The following is a 26,248-nucleotide window of genomic DNA, read 5'->3' on the forward strand; positions in this document are numbered from 1 at the left end:
GGAGGTAGATAAAAGGAAGATTCGTTCAATGCATAGAAAAAAACAGACATAACCTTTTTTCTACAAATAACATGACCCAGGCTAAAGCCTCCAGACAGAATAATAACATGACCCAGGCTAAAGCCTCCAGACAGAATAATAACATGACCCAGGCTAAAGCCTCCAGACAGAATAATAACATGACCCAGACTGAAGACTGAAGCATCCAGACAGACAGAATAATAACATGACCCAGACTGAAGACTGAAGCCTCCAGACAGACAGAATAATAACATGACCCAGGCTGAAGACTGAAGCCTCCAGACAGTACAGACAGAGAGAATAATAACATGACCCAGGCTGAAGACTGAAGCTTCCAGACAGACAGAATAATAACATGACCCAGGCTGAAGACTGAACCCTCCAGACAGTACAGAGAGAGAGAATAATAACATGACCCAGGCTGAAGACTGAAGCCTCCAGACAGACAGAATAATAACATGACCCAGGCTGAAGACGAACCTCCAGACAGACAGAATAATAACATGACCCAGGCTAAAGACTGAACCTCCAGACAGACAGAATAATAACATGACCCAGGCTGAAATGAAGCCTCCAGACAGACAGAATAATAACATGACCCAGACTGAAGAGAACCTCCAGACAGATACAGAGAGAGAGAATAATAACATGACCCAGGCTGAAGACTGAAGCCTCCAGACAGACAGAATAATAACATGACCCAGGCTGAAGACTGAAGCCTCCAGACAGACAGAATAATAACATGACCCAGACTGAAGACTGAAGCCTCCAGACAGAATAATAACATGACCCAGACTGAAGACTGAAGCATCCAGACAGACAGAATAATAACATGACCCAGGCTGAAGACTGAACCCTCCAGACAGTACAGACAGACAGAATAATAACATGACCCAGGCTGAAGGAAGCCTCCAGACAGACAGAATAATAACATGACCCAGGCTGAAGACTGAACCCTCCAGACAGTACAGACAGAGAGAATAATAACATGACCCAGGCTGAAGACTGAAGCCTCCAGACAGACAGAATAATAACATGACCCAGGCTGAAGACTGAACCCTCCAGACAGTACAGACAGACAGAATAATAACATGACCCAGGCTGAAGACTGAAGCCTCCAGACAGACAGAATAATAACATGACCCAGGCTGAAGACTGAACCCTCCAGACAGTACAGACAGAGAGAATAATAACATGACCCAGGCTGAAGTCTGAAGCCTCCAGACAGACAGAATAATAACATGACCCAGGCTGAAGCCTCCAGACAGAATAATAACATGACCCAGGCTGAAGACTGAAGCCTCCAGACAGACAGAATAATAACATGACCCAGGCTGAAGACTGAAGCCTCCAGACAGACAGAATAATAACATGACCCAGGCTGAAGACTGAAGCCTCCAGACAGACAGAATAATAACATGACCCAGGCTGAAGACTGAACCCTCCAGACAGACAGAATAATAACATGACCCAGGCTGAAGACTGAACCCTCCAGACAGACAGAATAATAACATGACCCAGGCTGAAGACTGAACCCTCCAGACAGTACAGACAGAGAGAATAATAACATGACCCAGGCTGAAGACTGAAGCTTCCAGACAGACAGAATAATAACATGACCCAGGCTGAAGACTGAAGCCTCCAGACAGTACAGACAGACAGAATAATAACATGACCCAGGCTGAAGACTGAAGCTTCCAGACAGACAGAATAATAACATGACCCAGGCTGAAGACTGAAGCCTCCAGACAGACAGAATAATAACATGACCCAGGCTGAAGCCTCCAGACAGACAGAATAATAACATGACCCAGGCTGAAGACTGAACCCTCCAGACAGTACAGACAGAGAGAATAATAACATGACCCAGGCTGAAGTCTGAAGCCTCCAGACAGACAGAATAATAACATGACCCAGGCTGAAGCCTCCAGACAGACAGAATAATAACATGACCCAGGCTGAAGACTGAACCCTCCAGACAGTACAGAGAGAGAGAATAATAACATGACCCAGGCTGAAGACTGAACCCTCCAGACAGTACAGAGAGAGAGAATAATAACATGACCCAGGCTGAAGACTGAAGCCTCCAGACAGACAGAATAATAACATGACCCAGGCTGAAGACTGAACCCTCCAGACAGACAGAATAATAACATGACCCAGGCTGAAGACTGAACCCTCCAGACAGACAGAATAATAACATGACCCAGGCTGAAGACTGAACCCTCCAGACAGACAGAATAATAACATGACCCAGGCTGAAGACTGAAGCCTCCAGACAGACAGAATAATAACATGACCCAGGCTGAAGACTGAACCCTCCAGACAGACAGAATAATAACATGACCCAGGCTGAAGACTGAACCCTCCAGACAGACAGAATAATAACATGACCCAGGCTGAAGACTGAACCCTCCAGACAGACAGAATAATAACATGACCCAGGCTGAAGACTGAACCCTCCAGACAGACAGAATAATAACATGACCCAGGCTGAAGACTGAACCCTCCAGACAGACAGAATAATAACATGACCCAGGCTGAAGACTGAAGCCTCCAGACAGTACAGACAGAGAGAATAATAACACGACCCAGGCTGAAGACTGAAGCCTCCAGACAGACAGAATAATAACATGACCCAGGCTGAAGACTGAACCCTCCAGACAGTACAGACAGAGAGAATAATAACACGACCCAGGCTGAAGACTGAAGCTTCCAGACAGACAGAATAATAACATGACCCAGGCTGAAGACTGAACCCTCCAGACAGACAGAATAATAACATGACCCAGGCTGAAGACTGAACCCTCCAGACAGTACAGACAGAGAGAATAACATGTCCCAGGCTGAAGACTGAACCCTCCAGACAGTACAGACAGAGAGAATAACATGTCCCAGGCTGAAGACTGAAGCCTCCAGACAGTACAGACAGAGAGAATAATAACACGACCCAGGCTGAAGACTGAAGCCTCCAGACAGTACAGACAGACAGAACAATAACTGGTGTTGTCTAACAATTAGAACCTGTTCAGATGTAGCGCACATGCACATCCAATCTAATCATTCTCCCAGTGCAAGGTACAAAACAATAACACATAGGCAGGAAAGGAAATGTGCCCACACAGCCAACTAGATAAGGCTGTTTTAGGAGGGTAACAATGAGCAATGGAGCCTAGACCACTCTGGTTCTATGGATATCTTACATTCTCAAGATGAAACCAATCACCAAAGAGGACGCTCAAGGTGAGAAAACCTCCAGCTAACCAGCAAAGTCCCAATTAAATCCATGTGATGGAAAAAGAAGAAGGAATTCTCTCTCTATCAACATCTCTCCTGAGCCAACAAAAATGTCAGGTTTAGGTTTTGCAGTGTAACAGCTCTCTGTCCCTCTCCCCAGCCCCTCTCTTTCCAGCCCCTCACCCTCTCTCGCTCCCTTCCTCCCCTTCTTAGATGTGGATCTCATTGAGCTTGCCCCAGCCATAAAGATTCCTAGCCTCCGTAAAAGGCCATTAAGCCATGTACATCTGGGGGAGTCTGTCTGGGGGAGTCAAGAACTCGAACATGAAAAGGATTCCAGAACCTCTCATTAACAGACAGACGATGTGTGTCTGCTCACTGGTCGAGGCCGCGTTCCATTCAGGAGGGCCACGCCCCCAGGACAGAAAGGAGTGGAGATGTCCCCACTTTACAACAGGAGAGGAAGTGCTAGTGTTTTAGTTAGGTCTGCTTCCTTATTACTGGAGGAGATGTCCCCACTTTACAACAGGAGAGGAAGTGCTAGTGTTTTAGTTAGGTCTGCTTCCTTATTACTAGAGGAGATGTCCCCACTTTACAACAGGAGAGGAAGTGCTAGTGTTTTAGTTAGGTCTGCTTCCTTATTACTAGAGGAGATGTCCCCACTTTACAACAGGAGAGGAAGTGCTAGTGTTTTAGTTAGGTCTGCTTCCTTATTACTAGAGGAGATGTCCCCACTTTACAACAGGAGAGGAAGTGCTAGTGTTTTAGTTAGGTCTGCTTCCTTATTACTAGAGGAGATGTCCCCACTTTACAAAAGGAGAGGAAGTGCTAGTGTTTTAGTTAGGTCTGCTTCCTTATTACTAGAGGAGATGTCCCCACTTTACAAAAGGAGAGGAAGTGCTAGTGTTTTAGTTAGGTCTGCTTCCTTATTACTAGAGGAGATGTCCCCACTTTACAACAGGAGAGGAAGTGCTAGTGTTTTAGTTAGGTCTGCTTCCTTATTACTAGAGGAGATGTCCCCACTTTACAACAGGAGAGGAAGTGCTAGTGTTTTAGTTAGGTCTGTTTCCTTATTACTAGAGGAGTGCAATTCCACGATAACGGAATTACGCTTTGACTCCAACTTTTCACTTTAAAATGAAACAGACTTACGGTAAAATCTCCCTCAGTTTTTTATGTGACCATATTTTCCAAAACTCTTAAATATCTGCTCCGAATTAAGATTGAAAGATGTCTGCAGAAAGAATGGGGTGTCAGCTATGCCTATGACACCACACCTTGGCTGTTGAACTACAGTAGGTGAAGTGGATTTACATCCGTTAACAGAATCTTGGTAAGGTCCCTGGCAATTCCCAGCCCTAGTAGGTAGGTATCAGTAAGAGCCAGGAGAGAGGGCATTAACTGAGAGAGAGAGAGAGAAAGAAAGGTTGTCTAGGTCTTCACTGTCTTGCTTTGACCACCAGATGGCAGAAGACAGTAATGAGCTTAACATAACAGTATGCCAGCGGAAGGAACGACAATAGCAGGTGACACAACTGTGGTTTGTGACTACTATGATTTCCCATTGTAGCCAATTCAATTGCAGTTATTCCGTTACAGATTTTTTGGGTAATTCCGTTGAGAACTTTTATCTTAAAGATGTGGGTTTTTGGTAACGGAATTAGAACCCACTGGGCAAAAGTTTCCTCAACATTGTTCCCATGTCATTTTAAAAAAACGTTATAATTAAGTGATGATGTTGAATCAGCGTGGAAAACTGATTGGATCTGCAAAAAGTTAGCACCATTTTTTTTTTTAACCCAACTTTGAACCTACATTTGTAGTTGAATTCACGTTAGTTGACAAGTCAACCAAATGTAAATCAAATCTAGACGTTGAACTAACATCTGTGCCCAGTAGGAAGGGCACAAGGCAATGTTTCTTAAACGTAGAGAAGGCAAATCTCCAAAACTGAATCTAGGTGTTGATATTAGTTGGCAGGGGTCTTTACTTCAACATTACTGTGTTTTGATGTATTTCTGATACTTTTTGGGACTTTTTCCTGCTAGATGTTTTCTAAGACCCCTTTTCCATCTGTTTGACCAGAAATCAAAGCCTTTGATTATTACAAATTTTTAGGATGGAAAATGCTTGAAGAATGTATATATGCCTTAATTTCAAAAAATAAATATATCGATTAGCTTTAACATGCTTCTATGAACTTCACATGTTGGCGCTCATGGGTCCTTTTTAAATGGAAATGCCCAGGAGTAGATCACTGACAACCTGTTTCTAAACCAAAATAACATATACAGTAATATCTGTGTGTAATGTCCATGCAGTTTGGAGGGTCAGAGAGAGCATCTGACACTGTTCCTTAGCTTGGGGGGAACCACAATAATAATAACATACTAAATAATACTGAAATGAATAACACCATACTAAACAATAATAATACCATACTAAATAATACTGACAATAATAATACCATACTAAATACTGACAATAATACCATACTAAATAATACTGACAATAATAAACAATACTAAATAATACTGACAATAATACTGACAATAATACCATACTAAATAATACTGACAATAATAAACAATACTAAATAATAATAATACCATACTAAATAATACTGACAATAATACTGACATTAATAATACCATACTAAATAATACTGACAATAATAAACAATACTAAATAATAATACTACCATACTAAATAATAATAATAGCACACTAAATAATACTGACAATAATACCATACTAAATAATACTGAATAATACCATACTAAATAATACTAACAATAATAATACTGACATTAATAATACCATACTAAATAATACTGACACTTTAATAACATCATATTAAATGGCTATAATGTATAAAAGGATGGCTATACTAGTAGTCCATCATAAACAGTACTGATATGCACTTATTTTATTTAGAAGATGAATATATATGACATAAACACCACTAAGGGATTATTGTTCTACTGTTCAGTTTTTGTTGTCATAGGAAGGAAATGTTCTATTTTTACTAACCCTGTAACATAGGGTGTCTTAAACTATGGGTAGGGTCCGAAAGGTGGCCCTGGGAATGTCAAGGGTGAGTCATGAGAATACAGTGACTTGCAAAAGTATTCATCCCCCTTGGCATTTTTCATATTTTGTTTGCTTTACAACCTGTAATTTAAATTGATTTTTATTTGGATTTCATGCAATGGACACACACAAAATAGTCCAAATTGGTGAAGTGAAAAAAATAAAAAAATAGCTTGTTTCAAAAAAGGAAAAAAAAAATAGGAAAACTGAAAAGGGGTGCGTGCATATGTATTCACCCCCTTTACTATGAAGCCCCTAAATAAGATCTGGTGCAACCAATTACCTTCAGAAGTCACATAACTAGTTAAATAAAGTCCACCTGTGTGCAATACACACACACACACACACACACACACACACACACACACGTTCTGAAAGGCCCCAGCAAGCAGTACCATGAAGACCAAGGAGCTCTCCAAACAGGTCAGGGACAAAGTTGGAGAGTATAGATCAGGGTTGGGTTATAAAAAATATCGGAAACTTTGAACATCCCACGGAGCGCCATTAAATTCGTTATTAAAAAATGTAAAGAATATGGCACCACAACAAACCTGCCAAGAGAGGGCTGCCCACCAAAAATCATGGACCAGTCAAGGAGGGCATTAATCAGAGAGGTAACAAAGAGACCAAACATAACCCAGCTCCACCGCGGACATTGGAGTATCTGTCCATAGGACCACTTTAAGCTGTACACTCCACAGAGCTGGGCTTTACGGAAGAGTGGCCAGAAAAAAGCCATTGCTTAAAGAAAAAAATAAGCAAACACATTTGGTGTTGGCCAAAAGGCATGTGGGAGACTCCCCAAACATATGGAAGAAGGTACTCTGGTCAGATGAGACTAAAATTTAGCTTTTTGTCCATCAAGGAAAACTCTATGTCTGGGGCAAACCCAACACCTCTCATCACCCAGAGAACACCATCCCCACAGTGAAGCATGGTGGTGGCAGCATCATGCTGTGGGGATGTTTTTCCATCGACAGGGACTGGGAAACTGGTCAGAATTGAAGGAATGATGGATGGTGCTAAATACAGGGAAATTCTTGAGAGAAACCTGTTTCAGTCTTCCAGAGATTTGAGACTGGGACGGAGGTTCACCTTCCAGCATGACAGTGAACCTAAGCATACTGCTAAAGCAACACTCGAATGGTTTAGGGGGAAACATTTTAATGTCTTGGAATGGCCTAGTCAAAGCCCAGACCTCAATCCAATTGAGAATCTGTGGTATGACTTAAAGATTGCTGCACACCAGCGGAACCCATTAAACTTGAAGGAGCTGTAGCAGTTTTGCCTTGAAGAATGGCCAAAAATCCCAGTGGCTAGATGTGCCAAGCGTATAGAGACATACCGGCAGGGGACTTGCAGCTGTAATTGCTGCAAAAGGTGTCTCTACAAAGTATTGACGGGGGGGGGGGAATAGTTATGCATGCTCAAGTGTTCTGTTTTTTTGTCTTATTTCTTGTTTGTTTCACAATAAAAAATATTTTGAATCTACAAAGTGGTAGGCATGTTGTGTAAATCAAATGACACAAAAATCTATTTTAATTCCAGGTTGTAAGGGAACAAAATAGGAAAAATGCCAAGTGGGTGAATACTTCTGCAAGCTACTGTATATCTATTATTACACACTATGCATTATTAGTTTGGGTTGTTGTAGGACGATTTGGGTCACAGGAGGACCATCAATTTCTCCTTTGGGTCTCGAGCTGAAAAAGTTTAAAAGGGTAGCAAGCATTAGTTTTTACTCACCACGGTAAGAACACAGCACGGCCAAAGACTTAGTAACGTAGTTGTAGTCCCGATCTGGTTACCTAGAAGTACAAACATAGTAATGTCTTGGGGTTATTACATATTTATTAACTTATTTCCGGATAACTTATAAACTACCCACAATTTCTCAACGTCATATGGAGGCTCTACTCTATGCTAGTGAATTCAGCCCAAGCTGGGTAACGTTAGCCACACCTCATGCTATTCACTGACATTGTGGCTGTGCAGTGGTGTAATGTACTTAAGTAAAAATACTTAAGTACTGCTTAAGTAGTTTTTTGGGCTATCTGTACTTTACTATTTATATTTTTGACAGCTTTTACTTCACTACATTCCTAAAGAAAATAATGTACTTTTTACTCCATACATTTTCCCTGACACCCAATAGTATTCGTTACATTTTTATCGCTTAGCAAGACAGGAAAATGGTCCAATTCAAGCACCTATCAAGAGAACATCCCTGGTCATCCCTACTGCCTCTGATCTGGCAGACTCACTAAACACACATGCTTTGCTTGTAAATTATGTCAGAGTGTTGGAGTGTGCCCCTGGCTATTCGTAAATGTAAAAAAAAAATGAAGATATAGTGCCGCCTAGGTCGCTTAATATAAGGAATTTGAAATGATTTATACTTTTACTTTTGATACTTAAGTATATATAAAACCAAATACTTTTACTCAAGTAGTATTTTACTGGGTGACTTTCACTTGAGTCATTTTCTATTAAGGTATTTTTACTTTTACTCAAGTATGACAATTGGGTACTTTTCCCACAACTGTGGCTGTGTTATATAGGTGGGCTGTGTTATCGAGGTGGGAACACTTTAGCAAGCAGGCACCGGTGCTTTCTTGCCGTGGGCGCCAAACGACAGAGAAACTCATACCTGCTTGCTGTAATTGTGTAATACCTCGTCTTTTCTCCTTTTTGTTTTGTCAACTTTTTGTCATGTTCTCTGTGAAGTAGGCTACGGGAGTTTTGCAACTTTTCCAACCTTGGATTAGTGCTAGCGCGCTAGCTGACGGACATCTGAAATCTATTTAGGATTTCGGCCCGATGAAGCGCACGTCTCTCCTCTCTTCGGTAGCTAACTCAGCCTGCACTCTAATAAAAGTGTTTGCATCGGATGGGCCCCCAACTATCAATCTGTAAGTCTCTGCTTTCTCTTTGCTTTTAATCTGCAGTTATGTGTCAGTTGTGTTCTAGCTGGTCTCCAGCAGGAGGGCTCTAGCTTGCCGACCATAACCGTGGTGGTTGGCTAGGCTGGTTAATAGCTAGTTGGCTAAATATCTAACTTTAGCTGGCTGGTTAGCTTGCTGGCTATGATAACTGCATATAGCTAACATTCATTGATAACTGGTTGTATGGTGTTATATATTTCTAAGACTTTGGTTTACTTTAATGTAGCTGTAAGCTAGGTGTTGATAGCAACTGGCTGGTAGGGCTAACATTAGCAGGCAAGTAGGGCTAATGTTAGCAGGCTAATAAGGCTAACCTTAGCAGGCTATTAGGGCTAATGTTAGGTTAGTTGGCTAGCAACCTTGCAAGTTGATTTGTAAAAATAAATTCATAAAGTATTTGCTTGTAAGTTGGCTGAAAGTAATTGAAACCAGTAGTCATGAGAGCCAACGATTTGGTTTAATTTGAAGTTATACATTTGAAGTTATTCCTTTTGGAGTTTACATTTTAGGGAATAGGTTGGCTTGCAGGGTCTTCCATACTACATCACACATCAAACCTTTCCCGACATGACTTCGGCATTCTTTGGAAATTCTGATCTAGTTTATGTAATACTCCCCAAAAAAGGTGTAACTTTGCATTGGGATTTTTCATGTGTACACTAATGCAAATCCTTATGTTACATGTGGTTAGGTTTATGTTACCTACCCTGTAAGAACCCTTGCTGTTACACCATCAAATCTCTATTTGATACATTGTATAACATGACCTGAGGTGAATGGTGTCCGAGTTAAACGAATGTAGGGGGCGTGTCCATGTCGAGTGGCTGCACTCCTCAGAAGTGGGCGTTAACCGAAGAGGCTCACAGCCGTTTAGAAATTACTAAAATATGCCCTTAGTTTATCTTTCGTTAATACTTATTTCATTCATTAATATATATTGCAAAAATGGGTACATAGATAGGCAACTGTTAAGCATTCTCTTAGATAAAGAAAAGCCTATTGACTGACTCATTGTTTTTCAAAGACAACCCTGGGCAAATAAGTTTTTGGTGAAATACGGCAAGCCGAGTGTAAATAAAACAATAAAGTATAAATAAAAACATACTAACGTGTGTTGGAAATCAATTGACCAAATAAAACATCGGCGTGTGATGCGTTTCCTTTTCCCTTTTTCATCATTCTCTCTGTTCCTGTCAATGATGTCAGCTAGGAACTAATATTTCGATTTAGAAATGGAGCATGTGCCTCGATCATATCTCCACAAGTATTATTATTATTATGATGATCTCTTTCTCTGACAGAAATTGACCATCGTAAACACCAATAGCGCCCACTGTGCAGCAGTAGAGTCCAGGGAATATGTTACAAGAGCTAAAATGTGCCATGAAAAATACACACCGAGCTCATGGCGTAGTACTCATTGTTTACGTTTAATCTCTGCTCTCTCAGTGTTTGTACATAGCCTACATAAACCAGTGGGCCTAGATGAGAGCGAAAATTCCATAAACTATATCTGGAAGTTATCATGAAATACACACACCGAAGTACTCACAGTTTCGAGAAGGTATTCGCGTCAGATCCTTCTTTTGCCATCAGATGCAGGCCGCCATATTCCGTGCTCTACACCACGCGCATGTCCAACAGCGAGCTGCAATTTATGTTTTCCACTGTAGGTTTATAATAAGGGGAATTTATTCATAGATTCTATAAAATACAGAATATCTTTCTGTGAAATTAACCATATTTACTAAATATATTTATAAGGAAACGAAACTACAATAGACTAGTGGTACTTTTTCTGCATAGTAGAAGGAATATAAATTAATTATATAATATTCAAAATCTTGAATCTGAATAGAAATATGTACAAAATATATAGGAGAATGTTATGAAAAACATATGCTATGGCAAAGGATCTATATTAGCCGAGAGAGAGAGAGAGTGAGAGAGGGTGAGAGTGAGAGAGGTCTACTATTTTGTCACAGAGTTTATTATAAAACGAACGACGAATAGATAGAAACCCATAGCATCTTTAACTTGGCTCATTAGCATTAATTATGAATAGAATAGAATATAATATAATAGAATAGAAGGAGATGCCACAGGTAGCCTAATGGTTTCAGAGTGTTTTGGGCTTTGTTAGCTCTTTTCCATAGAATGAGCCTTGAAATAATTACAGACAAATAATTTAGAGATGGTTTTAATATTCAATAATTTCCTGATTTCACCTTTACTTGCATTTAAACTAAGTAGGTGACAGAAGAAACCATCATACCATACCATAGCATTATGAACAGTAAATAACTAGGCTAAGTTAAATAATATAATAGAATAGGATAAATTAGCCTGAATGGCTCTAAGACTTTCAGTACTGTCAAAGCAGGACAGACCGTCACTAGAGAGACAGCTCGAACGGAAATAAAATCCCGCCTTTTGGACAATGTTTTACACTTACTCTGCCCTCATAGGTTAAGAGAAACAGGGTGTAGGTGGAATGACCCTTCTCGCCTTCCTATTGGTCTAAGCTGACGCCAGTCAGAAGGATGCCGTTGCTGCTATAACCAGCAGTAGGCTGAGTATGAAACACGGTGCAGGTTAATAATAGTTACTGTTGAGGCTAGCTGCATCCGACACTTCGTTATAGGATGATGCAGGTGGAATGGTTTTATCCGTTTCAAAGATCTGACTGAGTGAGTATTGGATCGTTGAACCGTTATATGTGTTTTTCCCGTTTAGTATGCAGTTGTTCTGTTCTGTCTCCACCATCACACCACATCATCATTTTCATGGACATGGTGTTATTCAGTCAGTGCAGATCGAGTTTTTTTTCATAGACTGCACAGGCAGGGGCAGGCATAGCTTCCAGTCAACCTGATGACAATTATACTAGCTTATTATCCCGATTTCCTTCTGTCATTCTGTTATATTACAGACATAACATGTCATTTGTCATGAGAATGGAATCAGGTTTTGGTAAAGCAGTTTGTTGCTAGACATCGTGATCGATACATGGCATAGCCTACATAGGCTGCCTGTATTACATGGTGATGCAGGAGGAACAGTATGTGGGAGGCTGACAGAGCAGGCTATAGGAATGCTGTTTTGCTTTGCTTTAGCGTCACTGCGATTTAGAGACGCAGTTTCATCGCACACCAGCTCTCTCTCTCTCTCTCTCTCTCTCTCTCTCTCTCTCTCTCTCTCTCTCTCTCTCTCTCTCTCTCACACTCTGTCACACACACACACACACACACACACACACACACACACACACACACACACACACACACACACACACACACACACACACACACACACACACACACACACACACACACACACACACTCGCACGCACGCACGCACACACACACACACATACACACGCATGCACACACACACACACATGCACACACATACACACACATACATACAATCCATCATTCATCATTTCAAGTTCTGAACCTGTGGGATGTAGCAACCCCAGAATAGCAGCAGGGACTAGTTTTTATCTGTTCATTTGCCTGTTGTCAGACCTAGTCTGGGGTATTTCCTGCAACGTAACAGTTGTAGATGTTGAGCTTCTGGGAGCCACTGCCTCTGTCTTCTAGGTTAGTCCACAGATAGAACAATGATGTTTCACCAGATGTCTGGGAGCCACTTCCTCTGTCTTCTAGGTTAGTCCACAGATAGAACAATGATGTTTCACCAGATGTCTGGGAGCCACTGCCTCTGTCTTCTAGGTTAGTCCACAGATAGAACAATGACGTTTCACCAGATGTCTGGGAGCCACTGCCTCTGTCTTCTAGGTTAGTCCACAGATAGAACAATGATGTTTCACCAGATGTCTGGGAGCCACTTCCTCTGTCTTCTAGGTTAGTCCACAGATAGAACAATGATGTTTCACCAGATGTCTGGGAGCCACTTCCTCTGTCTTCTAGGTTAGTCCACAGATAGAACAATGATGTTTCACCAGATGTCTGGGAGCCACTTCCTCTGTCTTCTAGGTTAGTCCACAGATAGAACAATGATGTTTCACCAGATGTCTGGGAGCCACTGCCTCTGTCTTCTAGGTTAGTCCACAGATAGAACAATGACGTTTCACCAGATGTCTGGGAGCCACTGCCTCTGTCTTCTAGGTTAGTCCACAGATAGAACAATGATGTTTCACCAGATGTCTGGGAGCCACTGCCTCTGTCTTCTAGGTTAGTCCACAGATAGAACAATGATGTTTCACCAGATGTCTGGGAGCCACTTCCTCTGTCTTCTAGGTTAGTCCACAGATAGAACAATGATGTTTCACCAGATGTCTGGGAGCCACTGCCTCTGTCTTCTAGGTTAGTCCACAGATAGAACAATGATGTTTCACCAGATGTCTGGGAGCCACTGCTTCTGTCTTCTAGGTTAGTCCACAGATAGAACAATGACGTTTCACCAGATGTCTGGGAGCCACTTCCTCTGTCTTCTAGGTTAGTCCACAGATAGAACAATGATGTTTCACCAGATGTCTGGGAGCCACTGCCTCTGTCTTCTAGGTTAGTCCACAGATAGAACAATGATGTTTCACCAGATGTCTGGGAGCCACTGCCTCTGTCTTCTAGGTTAGTCCACAGATAGAACAATGACGTTTCACCAGATGTCTGGGAGCCACTGCCTCTGTCTTCTAGGTTAGTCCACAGATAGAACAATGATGTTTCACCAGATGTCTGGGAGCCACTGCCTCTGTCTTCTAGGTTAGTCCACAGATAGAACAATGATGTTTCACCAGATGTCTGGGAGCCACTTCCTCTGTCTTCTAGGTTAGTCCACAGATAGAACAATGATGTTTCACCAGATGTCTACATCTGAAGCATCCGGTTGGCGTTTCCACTCACCACCAAATATGGCAGTGATAGGAAGCCCAGTGGCCGGCAGTGGGAGAAGATGGAACAAGATGGATTTTGGCCACGCTCTGCACATTTTGTCATCGATGAAACATTTGATCTCAATGCAGTTTTCTGTTCCCAAAACTAGAATCTATTACGAACAGAGTGGACTAAGGTTGATAGATTTTATCCTTTGCCAAAGTAAAAAAAGTGTTGTTTAGATGGAGTGCGAAGGGCGAATTTAGTTATTGCACAGAGTAGGCGTTCCCTAACAGAAATATGCAAATACATGCTATTTTGGGTTAGTTATACAAATCTTTGCTTTGGCTACATTGTGTATTTGCCTATTGCTATTTCCTAATTTAATGATTTAATGAAATATTAACTGCAGTTAGTTAGCACAGAACAGTACATTCCATAAGCCAACAATGTGCAGAGTATTTTAAAGTACAGTTGTACATTTTGGATGTGTTTTTCCTCCTTCATGTGTTTTCTGTGCGGGCGTTTTCCTAAGTGCAGAACATACCTGTAAGGGAAATGGTTGGGATCAGCTGCTGTTTTTAGACTCATGTTCCTTCTTAACTATGTGGAGGTCCTGCCTATGGGAGCTGATTCCAGAGTATTTGTCTGCCACACATGATGTGGAGTACACTGACTGCAGTTATTACCAAGGCTACTGTAGTGGAATAGTTAACCTGTAACATATTGCCAGCCAAGCGGTCCAGGGAGGGAGGGAGGGAGGGGGGAGGGGAGGGAGGGAGGGAAGTTGTTTCTTGCTCATATAAGAGTTATAGAACCCAAGGAAATGTTGCTGTGCTGTATGTACTGACTATCATCTGTACGTGATGTGATGTGTGTGTGATGACATGTGACGTGTGTGTGTGTGTGTGTGTGTGTGTGTGTGTGTGTGTGTGTGTGTGTGTGTGTGTGTGTGTGTGTGTGTGTGTGTGTGTGTGTGTGTGTGTGTGTGTGTGTGTGTGTGTGTGTGTGTGTGTGTGTGTGTGTGTGTGTGTGTGTGTGTGTGTGTGTGTGTGTGTGGATGTATTTAACTATACTTGCGGGGACCAGAAGTCCCCACAAGAATAGTAAACAAAGAAAAATTGGACCAACTGGGGACATTTTGTTAGTCCCCACAAGGTCAAATGCTATTTCTAGGGGGTTTAGGGTTAAGGTTAGGGTTTAGTGTTAGGGGTTAAGGAAAATATCATTTTGATTGGGACTGAATTGTATGTCCCCACAAGGTTAGCTGTGCAAGACTGTGTGTGTGTGTGTGTGTGTGTGTGAGTGTGTGTGTGTGTGTGTGTGTGTGTGTGTGTGTGTGTGTGTGTGTGTGTGTGTGTGTGTGTGTGTGTGTGTGTGTGTGTGTGTGTGTGTGTGTGTGTGTGTGTGTGTGTGTGTGTGTGTGTGCGTGCGTGTGTGTGTGTGTCTCTAGCTGTCACACAGGCAACAGAAAGGCATGACGTTAGCTAGGACCTCCAGGTGATCTGCGCTGTGTGACCTCACACTTTCCCTATTTTCCCTCTGCTTTTTTCAGGTGAGAGTGTGTGGGGTGTGGGGTGTGAGAGACAGAGACTGCAAGATAAATCATGTTTGAGGGAGAGAGAGATTTGTGAGAGAAAGTGAAAGAGTGAGTGAGAGAGAGAGAGAGAGAGAGAGAGAGAGAGAGAGACAGAGAGAGAGAGAGAGGCAGAGAGAGATATGTGTGTGTGTGTGTGTGTGTGAGAGAGAGAGAAAGAGAGAGTGAAAGAGAGAGCGAGAGAAGATGAGGAGACTCCTCCAGGACTCTCCTCTGTGTTGCGTGGTAAAACTCTGGTCTCAGTCCTGCCTGGAGTTCTCTCTTCTCTAAGACCTTCCTGCTCCTCTCAGCTGGTTTCCTCTTCATGAAGACCACTGACATTGGTGATGTGATGAATAAATTTGAAGTCCTTGGCATTGTAGGTGAAGGTAAGTTGATGATCATTATTTACAACTACTGCATTACACTGTCAAAGGGAACACTACGGTTTTACAGTAAAGTGTTTTTTGTGGTTGTTTTTAGTAATGTTGGTGTGATGGTCAAAGCTGAAAGCCAAAACCATTTCTCTAGCTACCTCTCTGACCTTGTTATCACTGCGTTACTTATGGCTGTGACTGAAAACGTTTACAACGATCAAGGGTTAACGAAAACGGCACCAGAAATTCTCTGTACTGTGTCCAAAAACACTATTTGCAGAACTAGAGATAAATTATTATTCTAAAGTGCTCATCATGTTCCCAATTCTGAACAGTCGCCACTTAACCGGAGGGTCTAAAGTGGGCTAAAACTGTCTCCACCTCTCCATGTGTCCTCTGGCTAGGCCTTGTAGCTGCTGTGCCCATGAAACCCTTCCAGAAACCACCGCCAAACTGACAACATCACACTCGTTGACCTTTTCCATTTGCACGACTGGCTCTTCATCCATTCCTTTTAGATTCATAAATGGAGTTTTGGAAAAAATTTCTTCATCTCTTGAGCTACGCACTTTTACTTTCATCTAACTAATCTAACTGTCATTTCATGTCAAAATTCACTTAATATGTTCATAAATGACATAGCTGGAGGAAGAGTGTGTAATCATGTTATTCAGTAGCTCTTTAGCCCCTGAATTCTCCTGTATATGTGGTTGACTGGCTGAAGGGCTGAGGCTGATAGCCCAGGCTACAGGGCAAGGGCGAGGGAGTGGCAAGCCTCTCTCAGGCCAGGGAGAGATACTCCGAGCTGGGGTATAATGACTGGCTACTTCCCTGGCCCATGGTTCCTTCACTGGTCCCTCCACTAATACAATTTAACGCTAGATCAGATGAGTCATTTCATTCCCATGCCATTTGTTGACTGAAGGATCCTCATCACACAGATTACTGGTCACCCATCACACCGGGGGTTAAGCGCAATTCAGTTTCCAACTCCCATCAATTCAGGAAGTGAAGCAACGAAGTAGGGGAGGGACCACCACTTATAGAACATATCATGATAGGGCTTTGGTTCTCCCATCAAGACACTCTTGACTGAGTGACACAGACAGGATCTTCATATCAGGAAGTTAGTAAGTTAGTTTTCAAGAGCGAGGAATGGGGTACATTCTGCATTTCGTAGAGTCATTATTTATTATTAGTTGATTGGCATATCTGACATATAGTTCTGAAGATAATAGAGGAGTCAATTTTTCAGTAGTAGATTGAAATTCACTGACTATCTACTGGCTATTCACTGACTATTTACTGTCTGTGTAATGCCTATTCACTGACTATCTACTGTCTGTGTAATGCCTATTCACTGACTATCTACTGTCTGTATAATGACTATTCACTGACTATCTACTGTCTGTGTAATGACTATTCACTGACTATCTACTGTCTGTGTAATGCCTATTAACTGACTATCTACTGTCTGTGTAATGCCTATTCACTGACTATCTACTGTCTGTATAATGACTATTCACTGACTATCTACTGTCTGTGTAATGCCTATTCACTGACTATCTACTGTCTGTGTAATGCCTATTCACTGACTATCTACTGTCTGTGTAATGCCTATTCACTGACTATCTACTGTCTGTGTAATGACTATTCACTGACTATTTACTGTCTGTGTAATGACTATTCACTGACTATCTCTGTCTGTATAATGACTATTCACTGACTATCTACTGTCTGTATAATGCCTATTCACTGGCTATCTACTGTCTGTGTAATGCCTATTCACTGACTATCTACTGTCTGTGTAATGCCTATTCACTGACTATCTACTGTCTGTGTAATGCCTATTTACTGACTATCTACTGTCTGTGTAATGCCTATTCACTGACTATCTACTGTCTGTGTAATGACTATTCACTGACTATCTACTGTCTGTATAATGACTATTCACTGACTATTTACTGTCTGTGTAATGCCTATTCACTGACTATCTACTGTCTGTGTAATGCCTATTCACTGACTATCTACTGTCTGTGTAATGACTATTCACTGACTATCTACTGTCTCTATATTGACTATTCACTGACTATTAACTGTCTGTGTAATGACTATTCACTGACTATCTCTGTCTGTATAATGACTATTCACTGACTATCTACTGTCTGTATAATGACTATTCACTGACTATTTACTGTCTGTGTAATGCCTATTCACTGACTATCTACTGTCTGTGTAATGCCTATTCACTGACTATCTACTGTCTGTGTAATGCCTATTCACTGACTATCTACTGTCTGTGTAATGCCTATTCACTGACTATCTACTGTCTGTGTAATGACTATTCACTGACTATCTACTGTCTGTGTAATGACTATTCACTGACTATCTACTGTCTGTGTAATGCCTATTCACTGGCTATCTACTGTCTGTGTAATGCCTATTCACTGACTATCTACTGTCTGTGTAATGCCTATTCACTGACTATCTACTGTCTGTGTAATGCCTATTCACTGACTATCTACTGTCTGTGTAATGCCTATTTACTGACTATCTACTGTCTGTGTAATGCCTATTCACTGACTATCTACTCTCTGTGTAATGACTATTCACTGACTATCTCTGTCTGTATAATGACTATTCACTGACTATCTACTGTCTGTATAATGACTATTCACTGACTATTTACTGTCTGTGTAATGCCTATTCACTGACTATCTACTGTCTGTGTAATGCCTATTCACTGACTATCTACTGTCTGTGTAATGACTATTCACTGACTATTTACTGTCTGTGTAATGACTATTCACTGACTATCTCTGTCTGTATAATGACTATTCACTGACTATCTACTGTCTGTATAATGCCTATTCACTGGCTATCTACTGTCTGTGTAATGCCTATTCACTGACTATCTACTGTCTGTGTAATGCCTATTCACTGACTATCTACTGTCTGTGTAATGCCTATTTACTGACTATCTACTGTCTGTGTAATGCCTATTCACTGACTATCTACTGTCTGTGTAATGACTATTCACTGACTATCTACTGTCTGTATAATGACTATTCACTGACTATTTACTGTCTGTGTAATGCCTATTCACTGACTATCTACTGTCTGTGTAATGCCTATTCACTGACTATCTACTGTCTGTGTAATGACTATTCACTGACTATCTACTGTCTGTATAATGACTATTCACTGACTATTTACTGTCTGTGTAATGACTATTCACTGACTATCTCTGTCTGTATAATGACTATTCACTGACTATCTACTGTCTGTATAATGACTATTCACTGACTATCTACTGTCTGTGTAATGCCTATTCACTGACTATCTACTGTCTGTGTAATGCCTATTCACTGACTATCTACTGTCTGTGTAATGCCTATTCACTGACTATCTACTGTCTGTGTAATGACTATTCACTGACTATCTACTGTCTGTGTAATGACTATTCACTGACTATCTACTGTCTGTGTAATGACTATTCACTGACTATCTACTGTCTGTGTAATGCCTATTCACTGGCTATCTACTGTCTGTGTAATGCCTATTCACTGACTATCTACTGTCTGTGTAATGCCTATTCACTGACTATCTACTGTCTGTGTAATGCCTATTCACTGACTATCTACTGTCTGTGTAATGCCTATTTACTGACTATCTACTGTCTGTGTAATGCCTATTCACTGACTATCTACTGTCTGTGTAATGACTATTCACTGACTATCTACTGTCTGTGTAATGACTATTCACTGACTATCTACTGTCTGTATAATGACTATTCACTGACTATTTACTGTCTGTGTAATGCCTATTCACTGACTATCTACTGTCTGTGTAATGCCTATTCACTGACTATCTACTGTCTGTGTAATGCCTATTCACTGACTATCTACTGTCTGTGTAATGCCTATTCACTGACTATCTACTGTCTGTGTAATGACTATTCACTGACTATCTACTGTCTGTGTAATGACTATTCACTGACTATCTACTGTCTGTGTAATGCCTATTCACTGACTATCTACTGTCTGTGTAATGCCTATTCACTGACTATCTACTGTCTGTGTAATGCCTATTCACTGACTATCTACTGTCTGTGTAATGCCTATTCACTGACTATCTACTGTCTGTGTAATGCCTATTCACTGACTATCTACTGTCTGTGTAATGACTATTCACTGACTATCTACTGTCTGTGTAATGACTATTCACTGACTATCTACTGTCTGTGTAATGCCTATTCACTGGCTATCTACTGTCTGTGTAATGCCTATTCACTGACTATCTACTGTCTGTGTAATGCCTATTCACTGACTATCTACTGTCTGTGTAATGCCTATTCACTGACTATCTACTGTCTGTGTAATGCCTATTCACTGACTATCTACTGTCTGTGTAATGCCTATTTACTGACTATCTACTGTCTGTGTAATGCCTGTTCACTGACTATCTACTGTCTGTATAATGCCTATTCACTGACTATCTACTGTCTGTGTAATGCCTATTCACTGACTATCTACTGTCTGTATAATGACTATTCACTGACTATCTACTGTCTGTATAATGACTATTCACTGACTATTTACTGTCTGTGTAATGCCTATTCACTGACTATCTACTGTCTGTGTAATGCCTATTCACTGACTATCTACTGTCTGTGTAATGCCTATTCACTGACTATCTACTGTCTGTGTAATGCCTATTCACTGACTATCTACTGTCTGTGTAATGCCTATTCACTGACTATCTGCTGTCTGTGTAATGCCTATTCACTGACTATCTACTGTCTGTGTAATGCCTATTCACTGACTATCTACTGTCTGTGTAATGCCTATTCACTGACTATCTACTGTCTGTGTAATGCCTATTCACTGACTATCTACTGTCTGTGTAATGACTATTCACTGACTATCTACTGTCTGTGTAATGACTATTCACTGACTATCTACTGTCTGTGTAATGCCTATTCACTGACTATCTACTGTCTGTGTAATGCCTATTCACTGACTATCTACTGTCTGTGTAATGACTATTCACTGACTATCTACTGTCTGTGTAATGCCTATTCACTGACTATCTACTGTCTGTGTAATGCCTATTCACTGACTATCTACTGTCTGTGTAATGCCTATTCACTGACTATCTACTGTCTGTGTAATGCCTATTCACTGACTATCTACTGTCTGTGTAATGCCTATTTACTGACTATCTACTGTCTGTGTAATGCCTATTCACTGACTATCTACTGTCTGTGTAATGACTATTCACTGACTATTTACTGTCTGTATAATGACTATTCACTGACTATCTACTGTCTGTGTAATGCCTATTCACTGACTATCTACTGTCTGTGTAATGACTATTCACTGACTATCTACTGTCTGTGTAATGACTATTCACTGACTATCTACTGTCTGTATAATGACTATTCACTGACTATTAACTGTCTGTGTAATGACTATTCACTGACTATCTACTGTCTGTATAATGACTATTCACTGACTATCTACTGTCTGTATAATGACTATTCACTGACTATCTACTGTCTGTGTAATGCCTATTCACTGACTATCTACTGTCTGTGTAATGCCTATTCACTGACTATCTACTGTCTGTGTAATGCCTATTCACTGACTATCTACTGTCTGTGTAATGCCTATTCACTGACTATCTACTGTCTGTGTAATGCCTATTCACTGACTATCTACTGTCTGTGTAATGCCTATTCACTGACTATCTACTGTCTGTGTAATGCCTATTCACTGACTATCTACTGTCTGTGTAATGCCTATTCACTGACTATCTACTGTCTGTGTAATGACTATTCACTGACTATCTACTGTCTGTGTAATGACTATTCACTGACTATCTACTGTCTGTGTAATGCCTATTCACTGACTATCTACTGTCTGTGTAATGCCTATTCACTGACTATCTACTGTCTGTGTAATGCCTATTCACTGACTATCTACTGTCTGTGTAATGACTATTCACTGACTATCTACTGTCTGTGTAATGACTATTCACTGACTATCTACTGTCTGTGTAATGCCTATTCACTGACTATCTACTGTCTGTGTAATGCCTATTCACTGACTATCTACTGTCTGTGTAATGACTATTCACTGACTATCTACTGTCTGTGTAATGACTATTCACTGACTATCTACTGTCTGTGTAATGCCTATTCACTGACTATCTACTGTCTGTGTAATGACTATTCACTGACTATCTACTGTCTGTGTAATGCCTATTCACTGACTATCTACTGTCTGTGTAATGACTATTCACTGACTATCTACTGTCTGTGTAATGCCTATTCACTGACTATCTACTGTCTGTGTAATGCCTATTCACTGACTATCTACTGTCTGTGTAATGACTATTCACTGACTATCTACTGTCTGTGTAATGCCTATTCACTGACTATCTACTGTCTGTGTAATGCCTATTCACTGACTATCTACTGTCTGTGTAATGCCTATTCACTGACTATCTACTGTCTGTGTAATGCCTATTCACTGACTATCTACTGTCTGTGTAATGCCTATTCACTGACTATCTACTGTCTGTGTAATGACTATTCACTGACTATCTACTGTCTGTGTAATGACTATTCACTGACTATCTACTGTCTGTGTAATGCCTATTCACTGACTATCTACTGTCTGTGTAATGCCTATTCACTGACTATCTACTGTCTGTGTAATGCCTATTCACTGACTATCTACTGTCTGTGTAATGACTATTCACTGACTATCTACTGTCTGTGTAATGACTATTCACTGACTATCTACTGTCTGTGTAATGACTATTCACTGACTATCTACTGTCTGTGTAATGACTATTCACTGACTATCTACTGTCTGTGTAATGACTATTCACTGACTATCTACTGTCTGTGTAATGCCTATTCACTGACTATCTACTGTCTGTGTAATGACTATTCACTGACTATCTACTGTCTGTATAATGACTATTCACTGACTATCTACTGTCTGTGTAATGACTATTCACTGACTATCTACTGTCTGTGTAATGCCTATTCACTGACTATCTACTGTCTGTGTAATGACTATTCACTGACTATCTACTGTCTGTGTAATGACTATTCACTGACTATCTACTGTCTGTGTAATGACTATTCACTGACTATCTACTGTCTGTATAATGACTATTCACTGACTATCTACTGTCTGTGTAATGACTATTCACTGACTATCTACTGTCTGTGTAATGCCTATTCACTGACTATCTACTGTCTGTGTAATGCCTATTCACTGACTATCTACTGTCTGTGTAATGACTATTCACTGACTATCTACTGTCTGTGTAATGACTATTCACTGACTATCTACTGTCTGTGTAATGCCTATTCACTGACTATCTACTGTCTGTGTAATGCCTATTCACTGACTATCTACTGTCTGTATAATGACTATTCACTGACTATCTACTGTCTGTGTAATGACTATTCACTGACTATCTACTGTCTGTGTAATGACTATTCACTGACTATCTACTGTCTGTGTAATGCCTATTCACTGACTATCTACTGTCTGTGTAATGCCTATTCACTGACTATCTACTGTCTGTGTAATGCCTATTCACTGACTATCTACTGTCTGTGTAATGCCTATTCACTGACTATCTACTGTCTGTATAATGACTATTCACTGACTATCTACTGTCTGTGTAATGACTATTCACTGACTATCTACTGTCTGTGTAATGCCTATTCACTGGCTATCTACTGTCTGTATAATGACTATTCACTGACTATCTACTGTCTGTGTAATGACTATTCACTGACTATCTACTGTCTGTGTAATGACTATTCACTGACTATCTACTGTCTGTGTAATGCCTATTCACTGACTATCTACTGTCTGTGTAATGCCTATTCACTGACTATCTACTGTCTGTGTAATGACTATTCACTGACTATCTACTGTCTGTGTAATGACTATTCACTGACTATCTACTGTCTGTGTAATGCCTATTCACTGACTATCTACTGTCTGTGTAATGACTATTCACTGACTATCTACTGTCTGTGTAATGACTATTCACTGACTATCTACTGTCTGTGTAATGACTATTCACTGACTATCTACTGTCTGTGTAATGACTATTCACTGACTATCTACTGTCTGTGTAATGACTATTCACTGACTATCTACTGTCTGTGTAATGACTATTCACTGACTATCTACTGTCTGTGTAATGCCTATTCACTGACTATCTACTGTCTGTGTAATGCCTATTCACTGACTATCTACTGTCTGTGTAATGCCTATTCACTGACTATCTACTGTCTGTGTAATGACTATTCACTGACTATCTACTGTCTGTGTAATGACTATTCACTGACTATCTACTGTCTGTGTAATGACTATTCACTGACTATCTACTGTCTGTGTAATGACTATTCACTGACTATCTACTGTCTGTGTAATGACTATTCACTGACTATCTACTGTCTGTGTAATGCCTATTCACTGACTATCTACTGTCTGTGTAATGCCTATTCACTGACTATCTACTGTCTGTGTAATGCCTATTCACTGACTATCTACTGTCTGTGTAATGACTATTCACTGACTATCTACTGTCTGTATAATGACTATTCACTGACTATCTACTGTCTGTGTAATGACTATTCACTGACTATCTACTGTCTGTGTAATGCCTATTCACTGACTATCTACTGTCTGTGTAATGACTATTCACTGACTATCTACTGTCTGTGTAATGACTATTCACTGACTATCTACTGTCTGTGTAATGCCTATTCACTGACTATCTACTGTCTGTGTAATGCCTATTCACTGACTATCTACTGTCTGTGTAATGCCTATTCACTGACTATCTACTGTCTGTGTAATGCCTATTCACTGACTATCTACTGTCTGTGTAATGACTATTCACTGACTATCTACTGTCTGTGTAATGCCTATTCACTGACTATCTACTGTCTGTGTAATGACTATTCACTGACTATCTACTGTCTGTGTAATGACTATTCACTGACTATCTACTGTCTGTGTAATGACTATTCACTGACTATCTACTGTCTGTGTAATGACTATTCACTGACTATCTACTGTCTGTGTAATGACTATTCACTGACTATCTACTGTCTGTGTAATGACTAACGACTATTCTGTCTGTTAATGACTATTCACTGACTATCTACTGTCTGTGTAATGACTATTCACTGACTATCTACTGTCTGTGTAATGACTATTCACTGACTATCTACTGTCTGTGTAATGCCTATTCACTGACTATCTACTGTCTGTGTAATGCCTATTCACTGACTATCTACTGTCTGTGTAATGACTATTCACTGACTATCTACTGTCTGTGTAATGACTATTCACTGACTATCTACTGTCTGTGTAATGACTATTCACTGACTATCTACTGTCTGTGTAATGACTATTCACTGACTATCTACTGTCTGTGTAATGCCTATTCACTGACTATCTACTGTCTGTGTAATGCCTATTCACTGACTATCTACTGTCTGTGTAATGCCTATTCACTGACTATCTACTGTCTGTGTAATGCCTATTCACTGACTATCTACTGTCTGTGTAATGACTATTCACTGACTATCTACTGTCTGTATAATGACTATTCACTGACTATCTACTGTCTGTGTAATGACTATTCACTGACTATCTACTGTCTGTGTAATGCCTATTCACTGACTATCTACTGTCTGTGTAATGCCTATTCACTGACTATCTACTGTCTGTGTAATGCCTATTCACTGACTATATGTCGACTATCTACTGTCTGTGTAATGCCTATTCACTGACTATCTACTGTCTGTGTAATGACTATTCACTGACTATCTACTGTCTGTGTAATGCCTATTCACTGACTATCTACTGTCTGTGTAATGCCTATTCACTGACTATCTACTGTCTGTGTAATGCCTATTCACTGACTATCTACTGTCTGTGTAATGCCTATTCACTGACTATCTACTGTCTGTGTAATGCCTATTCACTGACTATCTACTGTCTGTGTAATGCCTATTCACTGACTATCTACTGTCTGTGTAATGACTATTCACTGACTATCTACTGTCTGTGTAATGCCTATTCACTGACTATCTACTGTCTGTGTAAT

At 40.4% G+C, this 26,248-nt stretch overlaps 2 protein-coding genes across 8 annotated transcripts in view; one reads left to right on the forward strand and one right to left on the reverse strand.

The window, feature by feature from the left end:
- Window positions 1–10,938, reverse strand: part of scml2 (Scm polycomb group protein like 2) — a 48,503-nt gene extending 37,565 nt beyond the window's left edge. For 2 of the 4 annotated variants that reach the window (XM_045699508.1, XM_045699505.1), the window contains exons 1-2: window positions 10,848–10,938; window positions 8,097–8,158 (exon numbers count right to left, since the gene is read on the reverse strand). The gene's annotated coding sequence lies outside the window, so the exon portion shown is untranslated. Of the gene's footprint in view, window positions 1–3,224; window positions 3,368–8,096; window positions 8,159–10,835 lie in introns of those variants that run through there. The other 2 variants (XM_045699506.1, XM_045699507.1) reach the window with 2 other exon arrangements.
- An 863-nt stretch (window positions 10,939–11,801) lies between these two features.
- The window catches only part of LOC106600438 (cyclin-dependent kinase-like 5), a 162,005-nt gene continuing 147,558 nt past the window's right edge, over window positions 11,802–26,248 (forward strand). The window contains exon 1 of one of the 4 annotated variants that reach the window (XM_045699512.1): window positions 11,802–11,985. Coding sequence is in view for 3 of the 4 variants with exons in the window: in XM_045699511.1 (XP_045555467.1) it covers window positions 16,036–16,099 (64 nt within the window). In the remaining variant the exon portion in view is untranslated. Of the gene's footprint in view, window positions 11,986–15,770; window positions 16,100–26,248 lie in introns of those variants that run through there. The other 3 variants (XM_045699511.1, XM_045699509.1, XM_045699510.1) reach the window with 3 other exon arrangements.

This window comes from Salmo salar, chromosome ssa17, assembly GCF_905237065.1.
Source record: "Salmo salar chromosome ssa17, Ssal_v3.1, whole genome shotgun sequence".
NCBI lineage: Eukaryota > Metazoa > Chordata > Actinopteri > Salmoniformes > Salmonidae > Salmo > Salmo salar.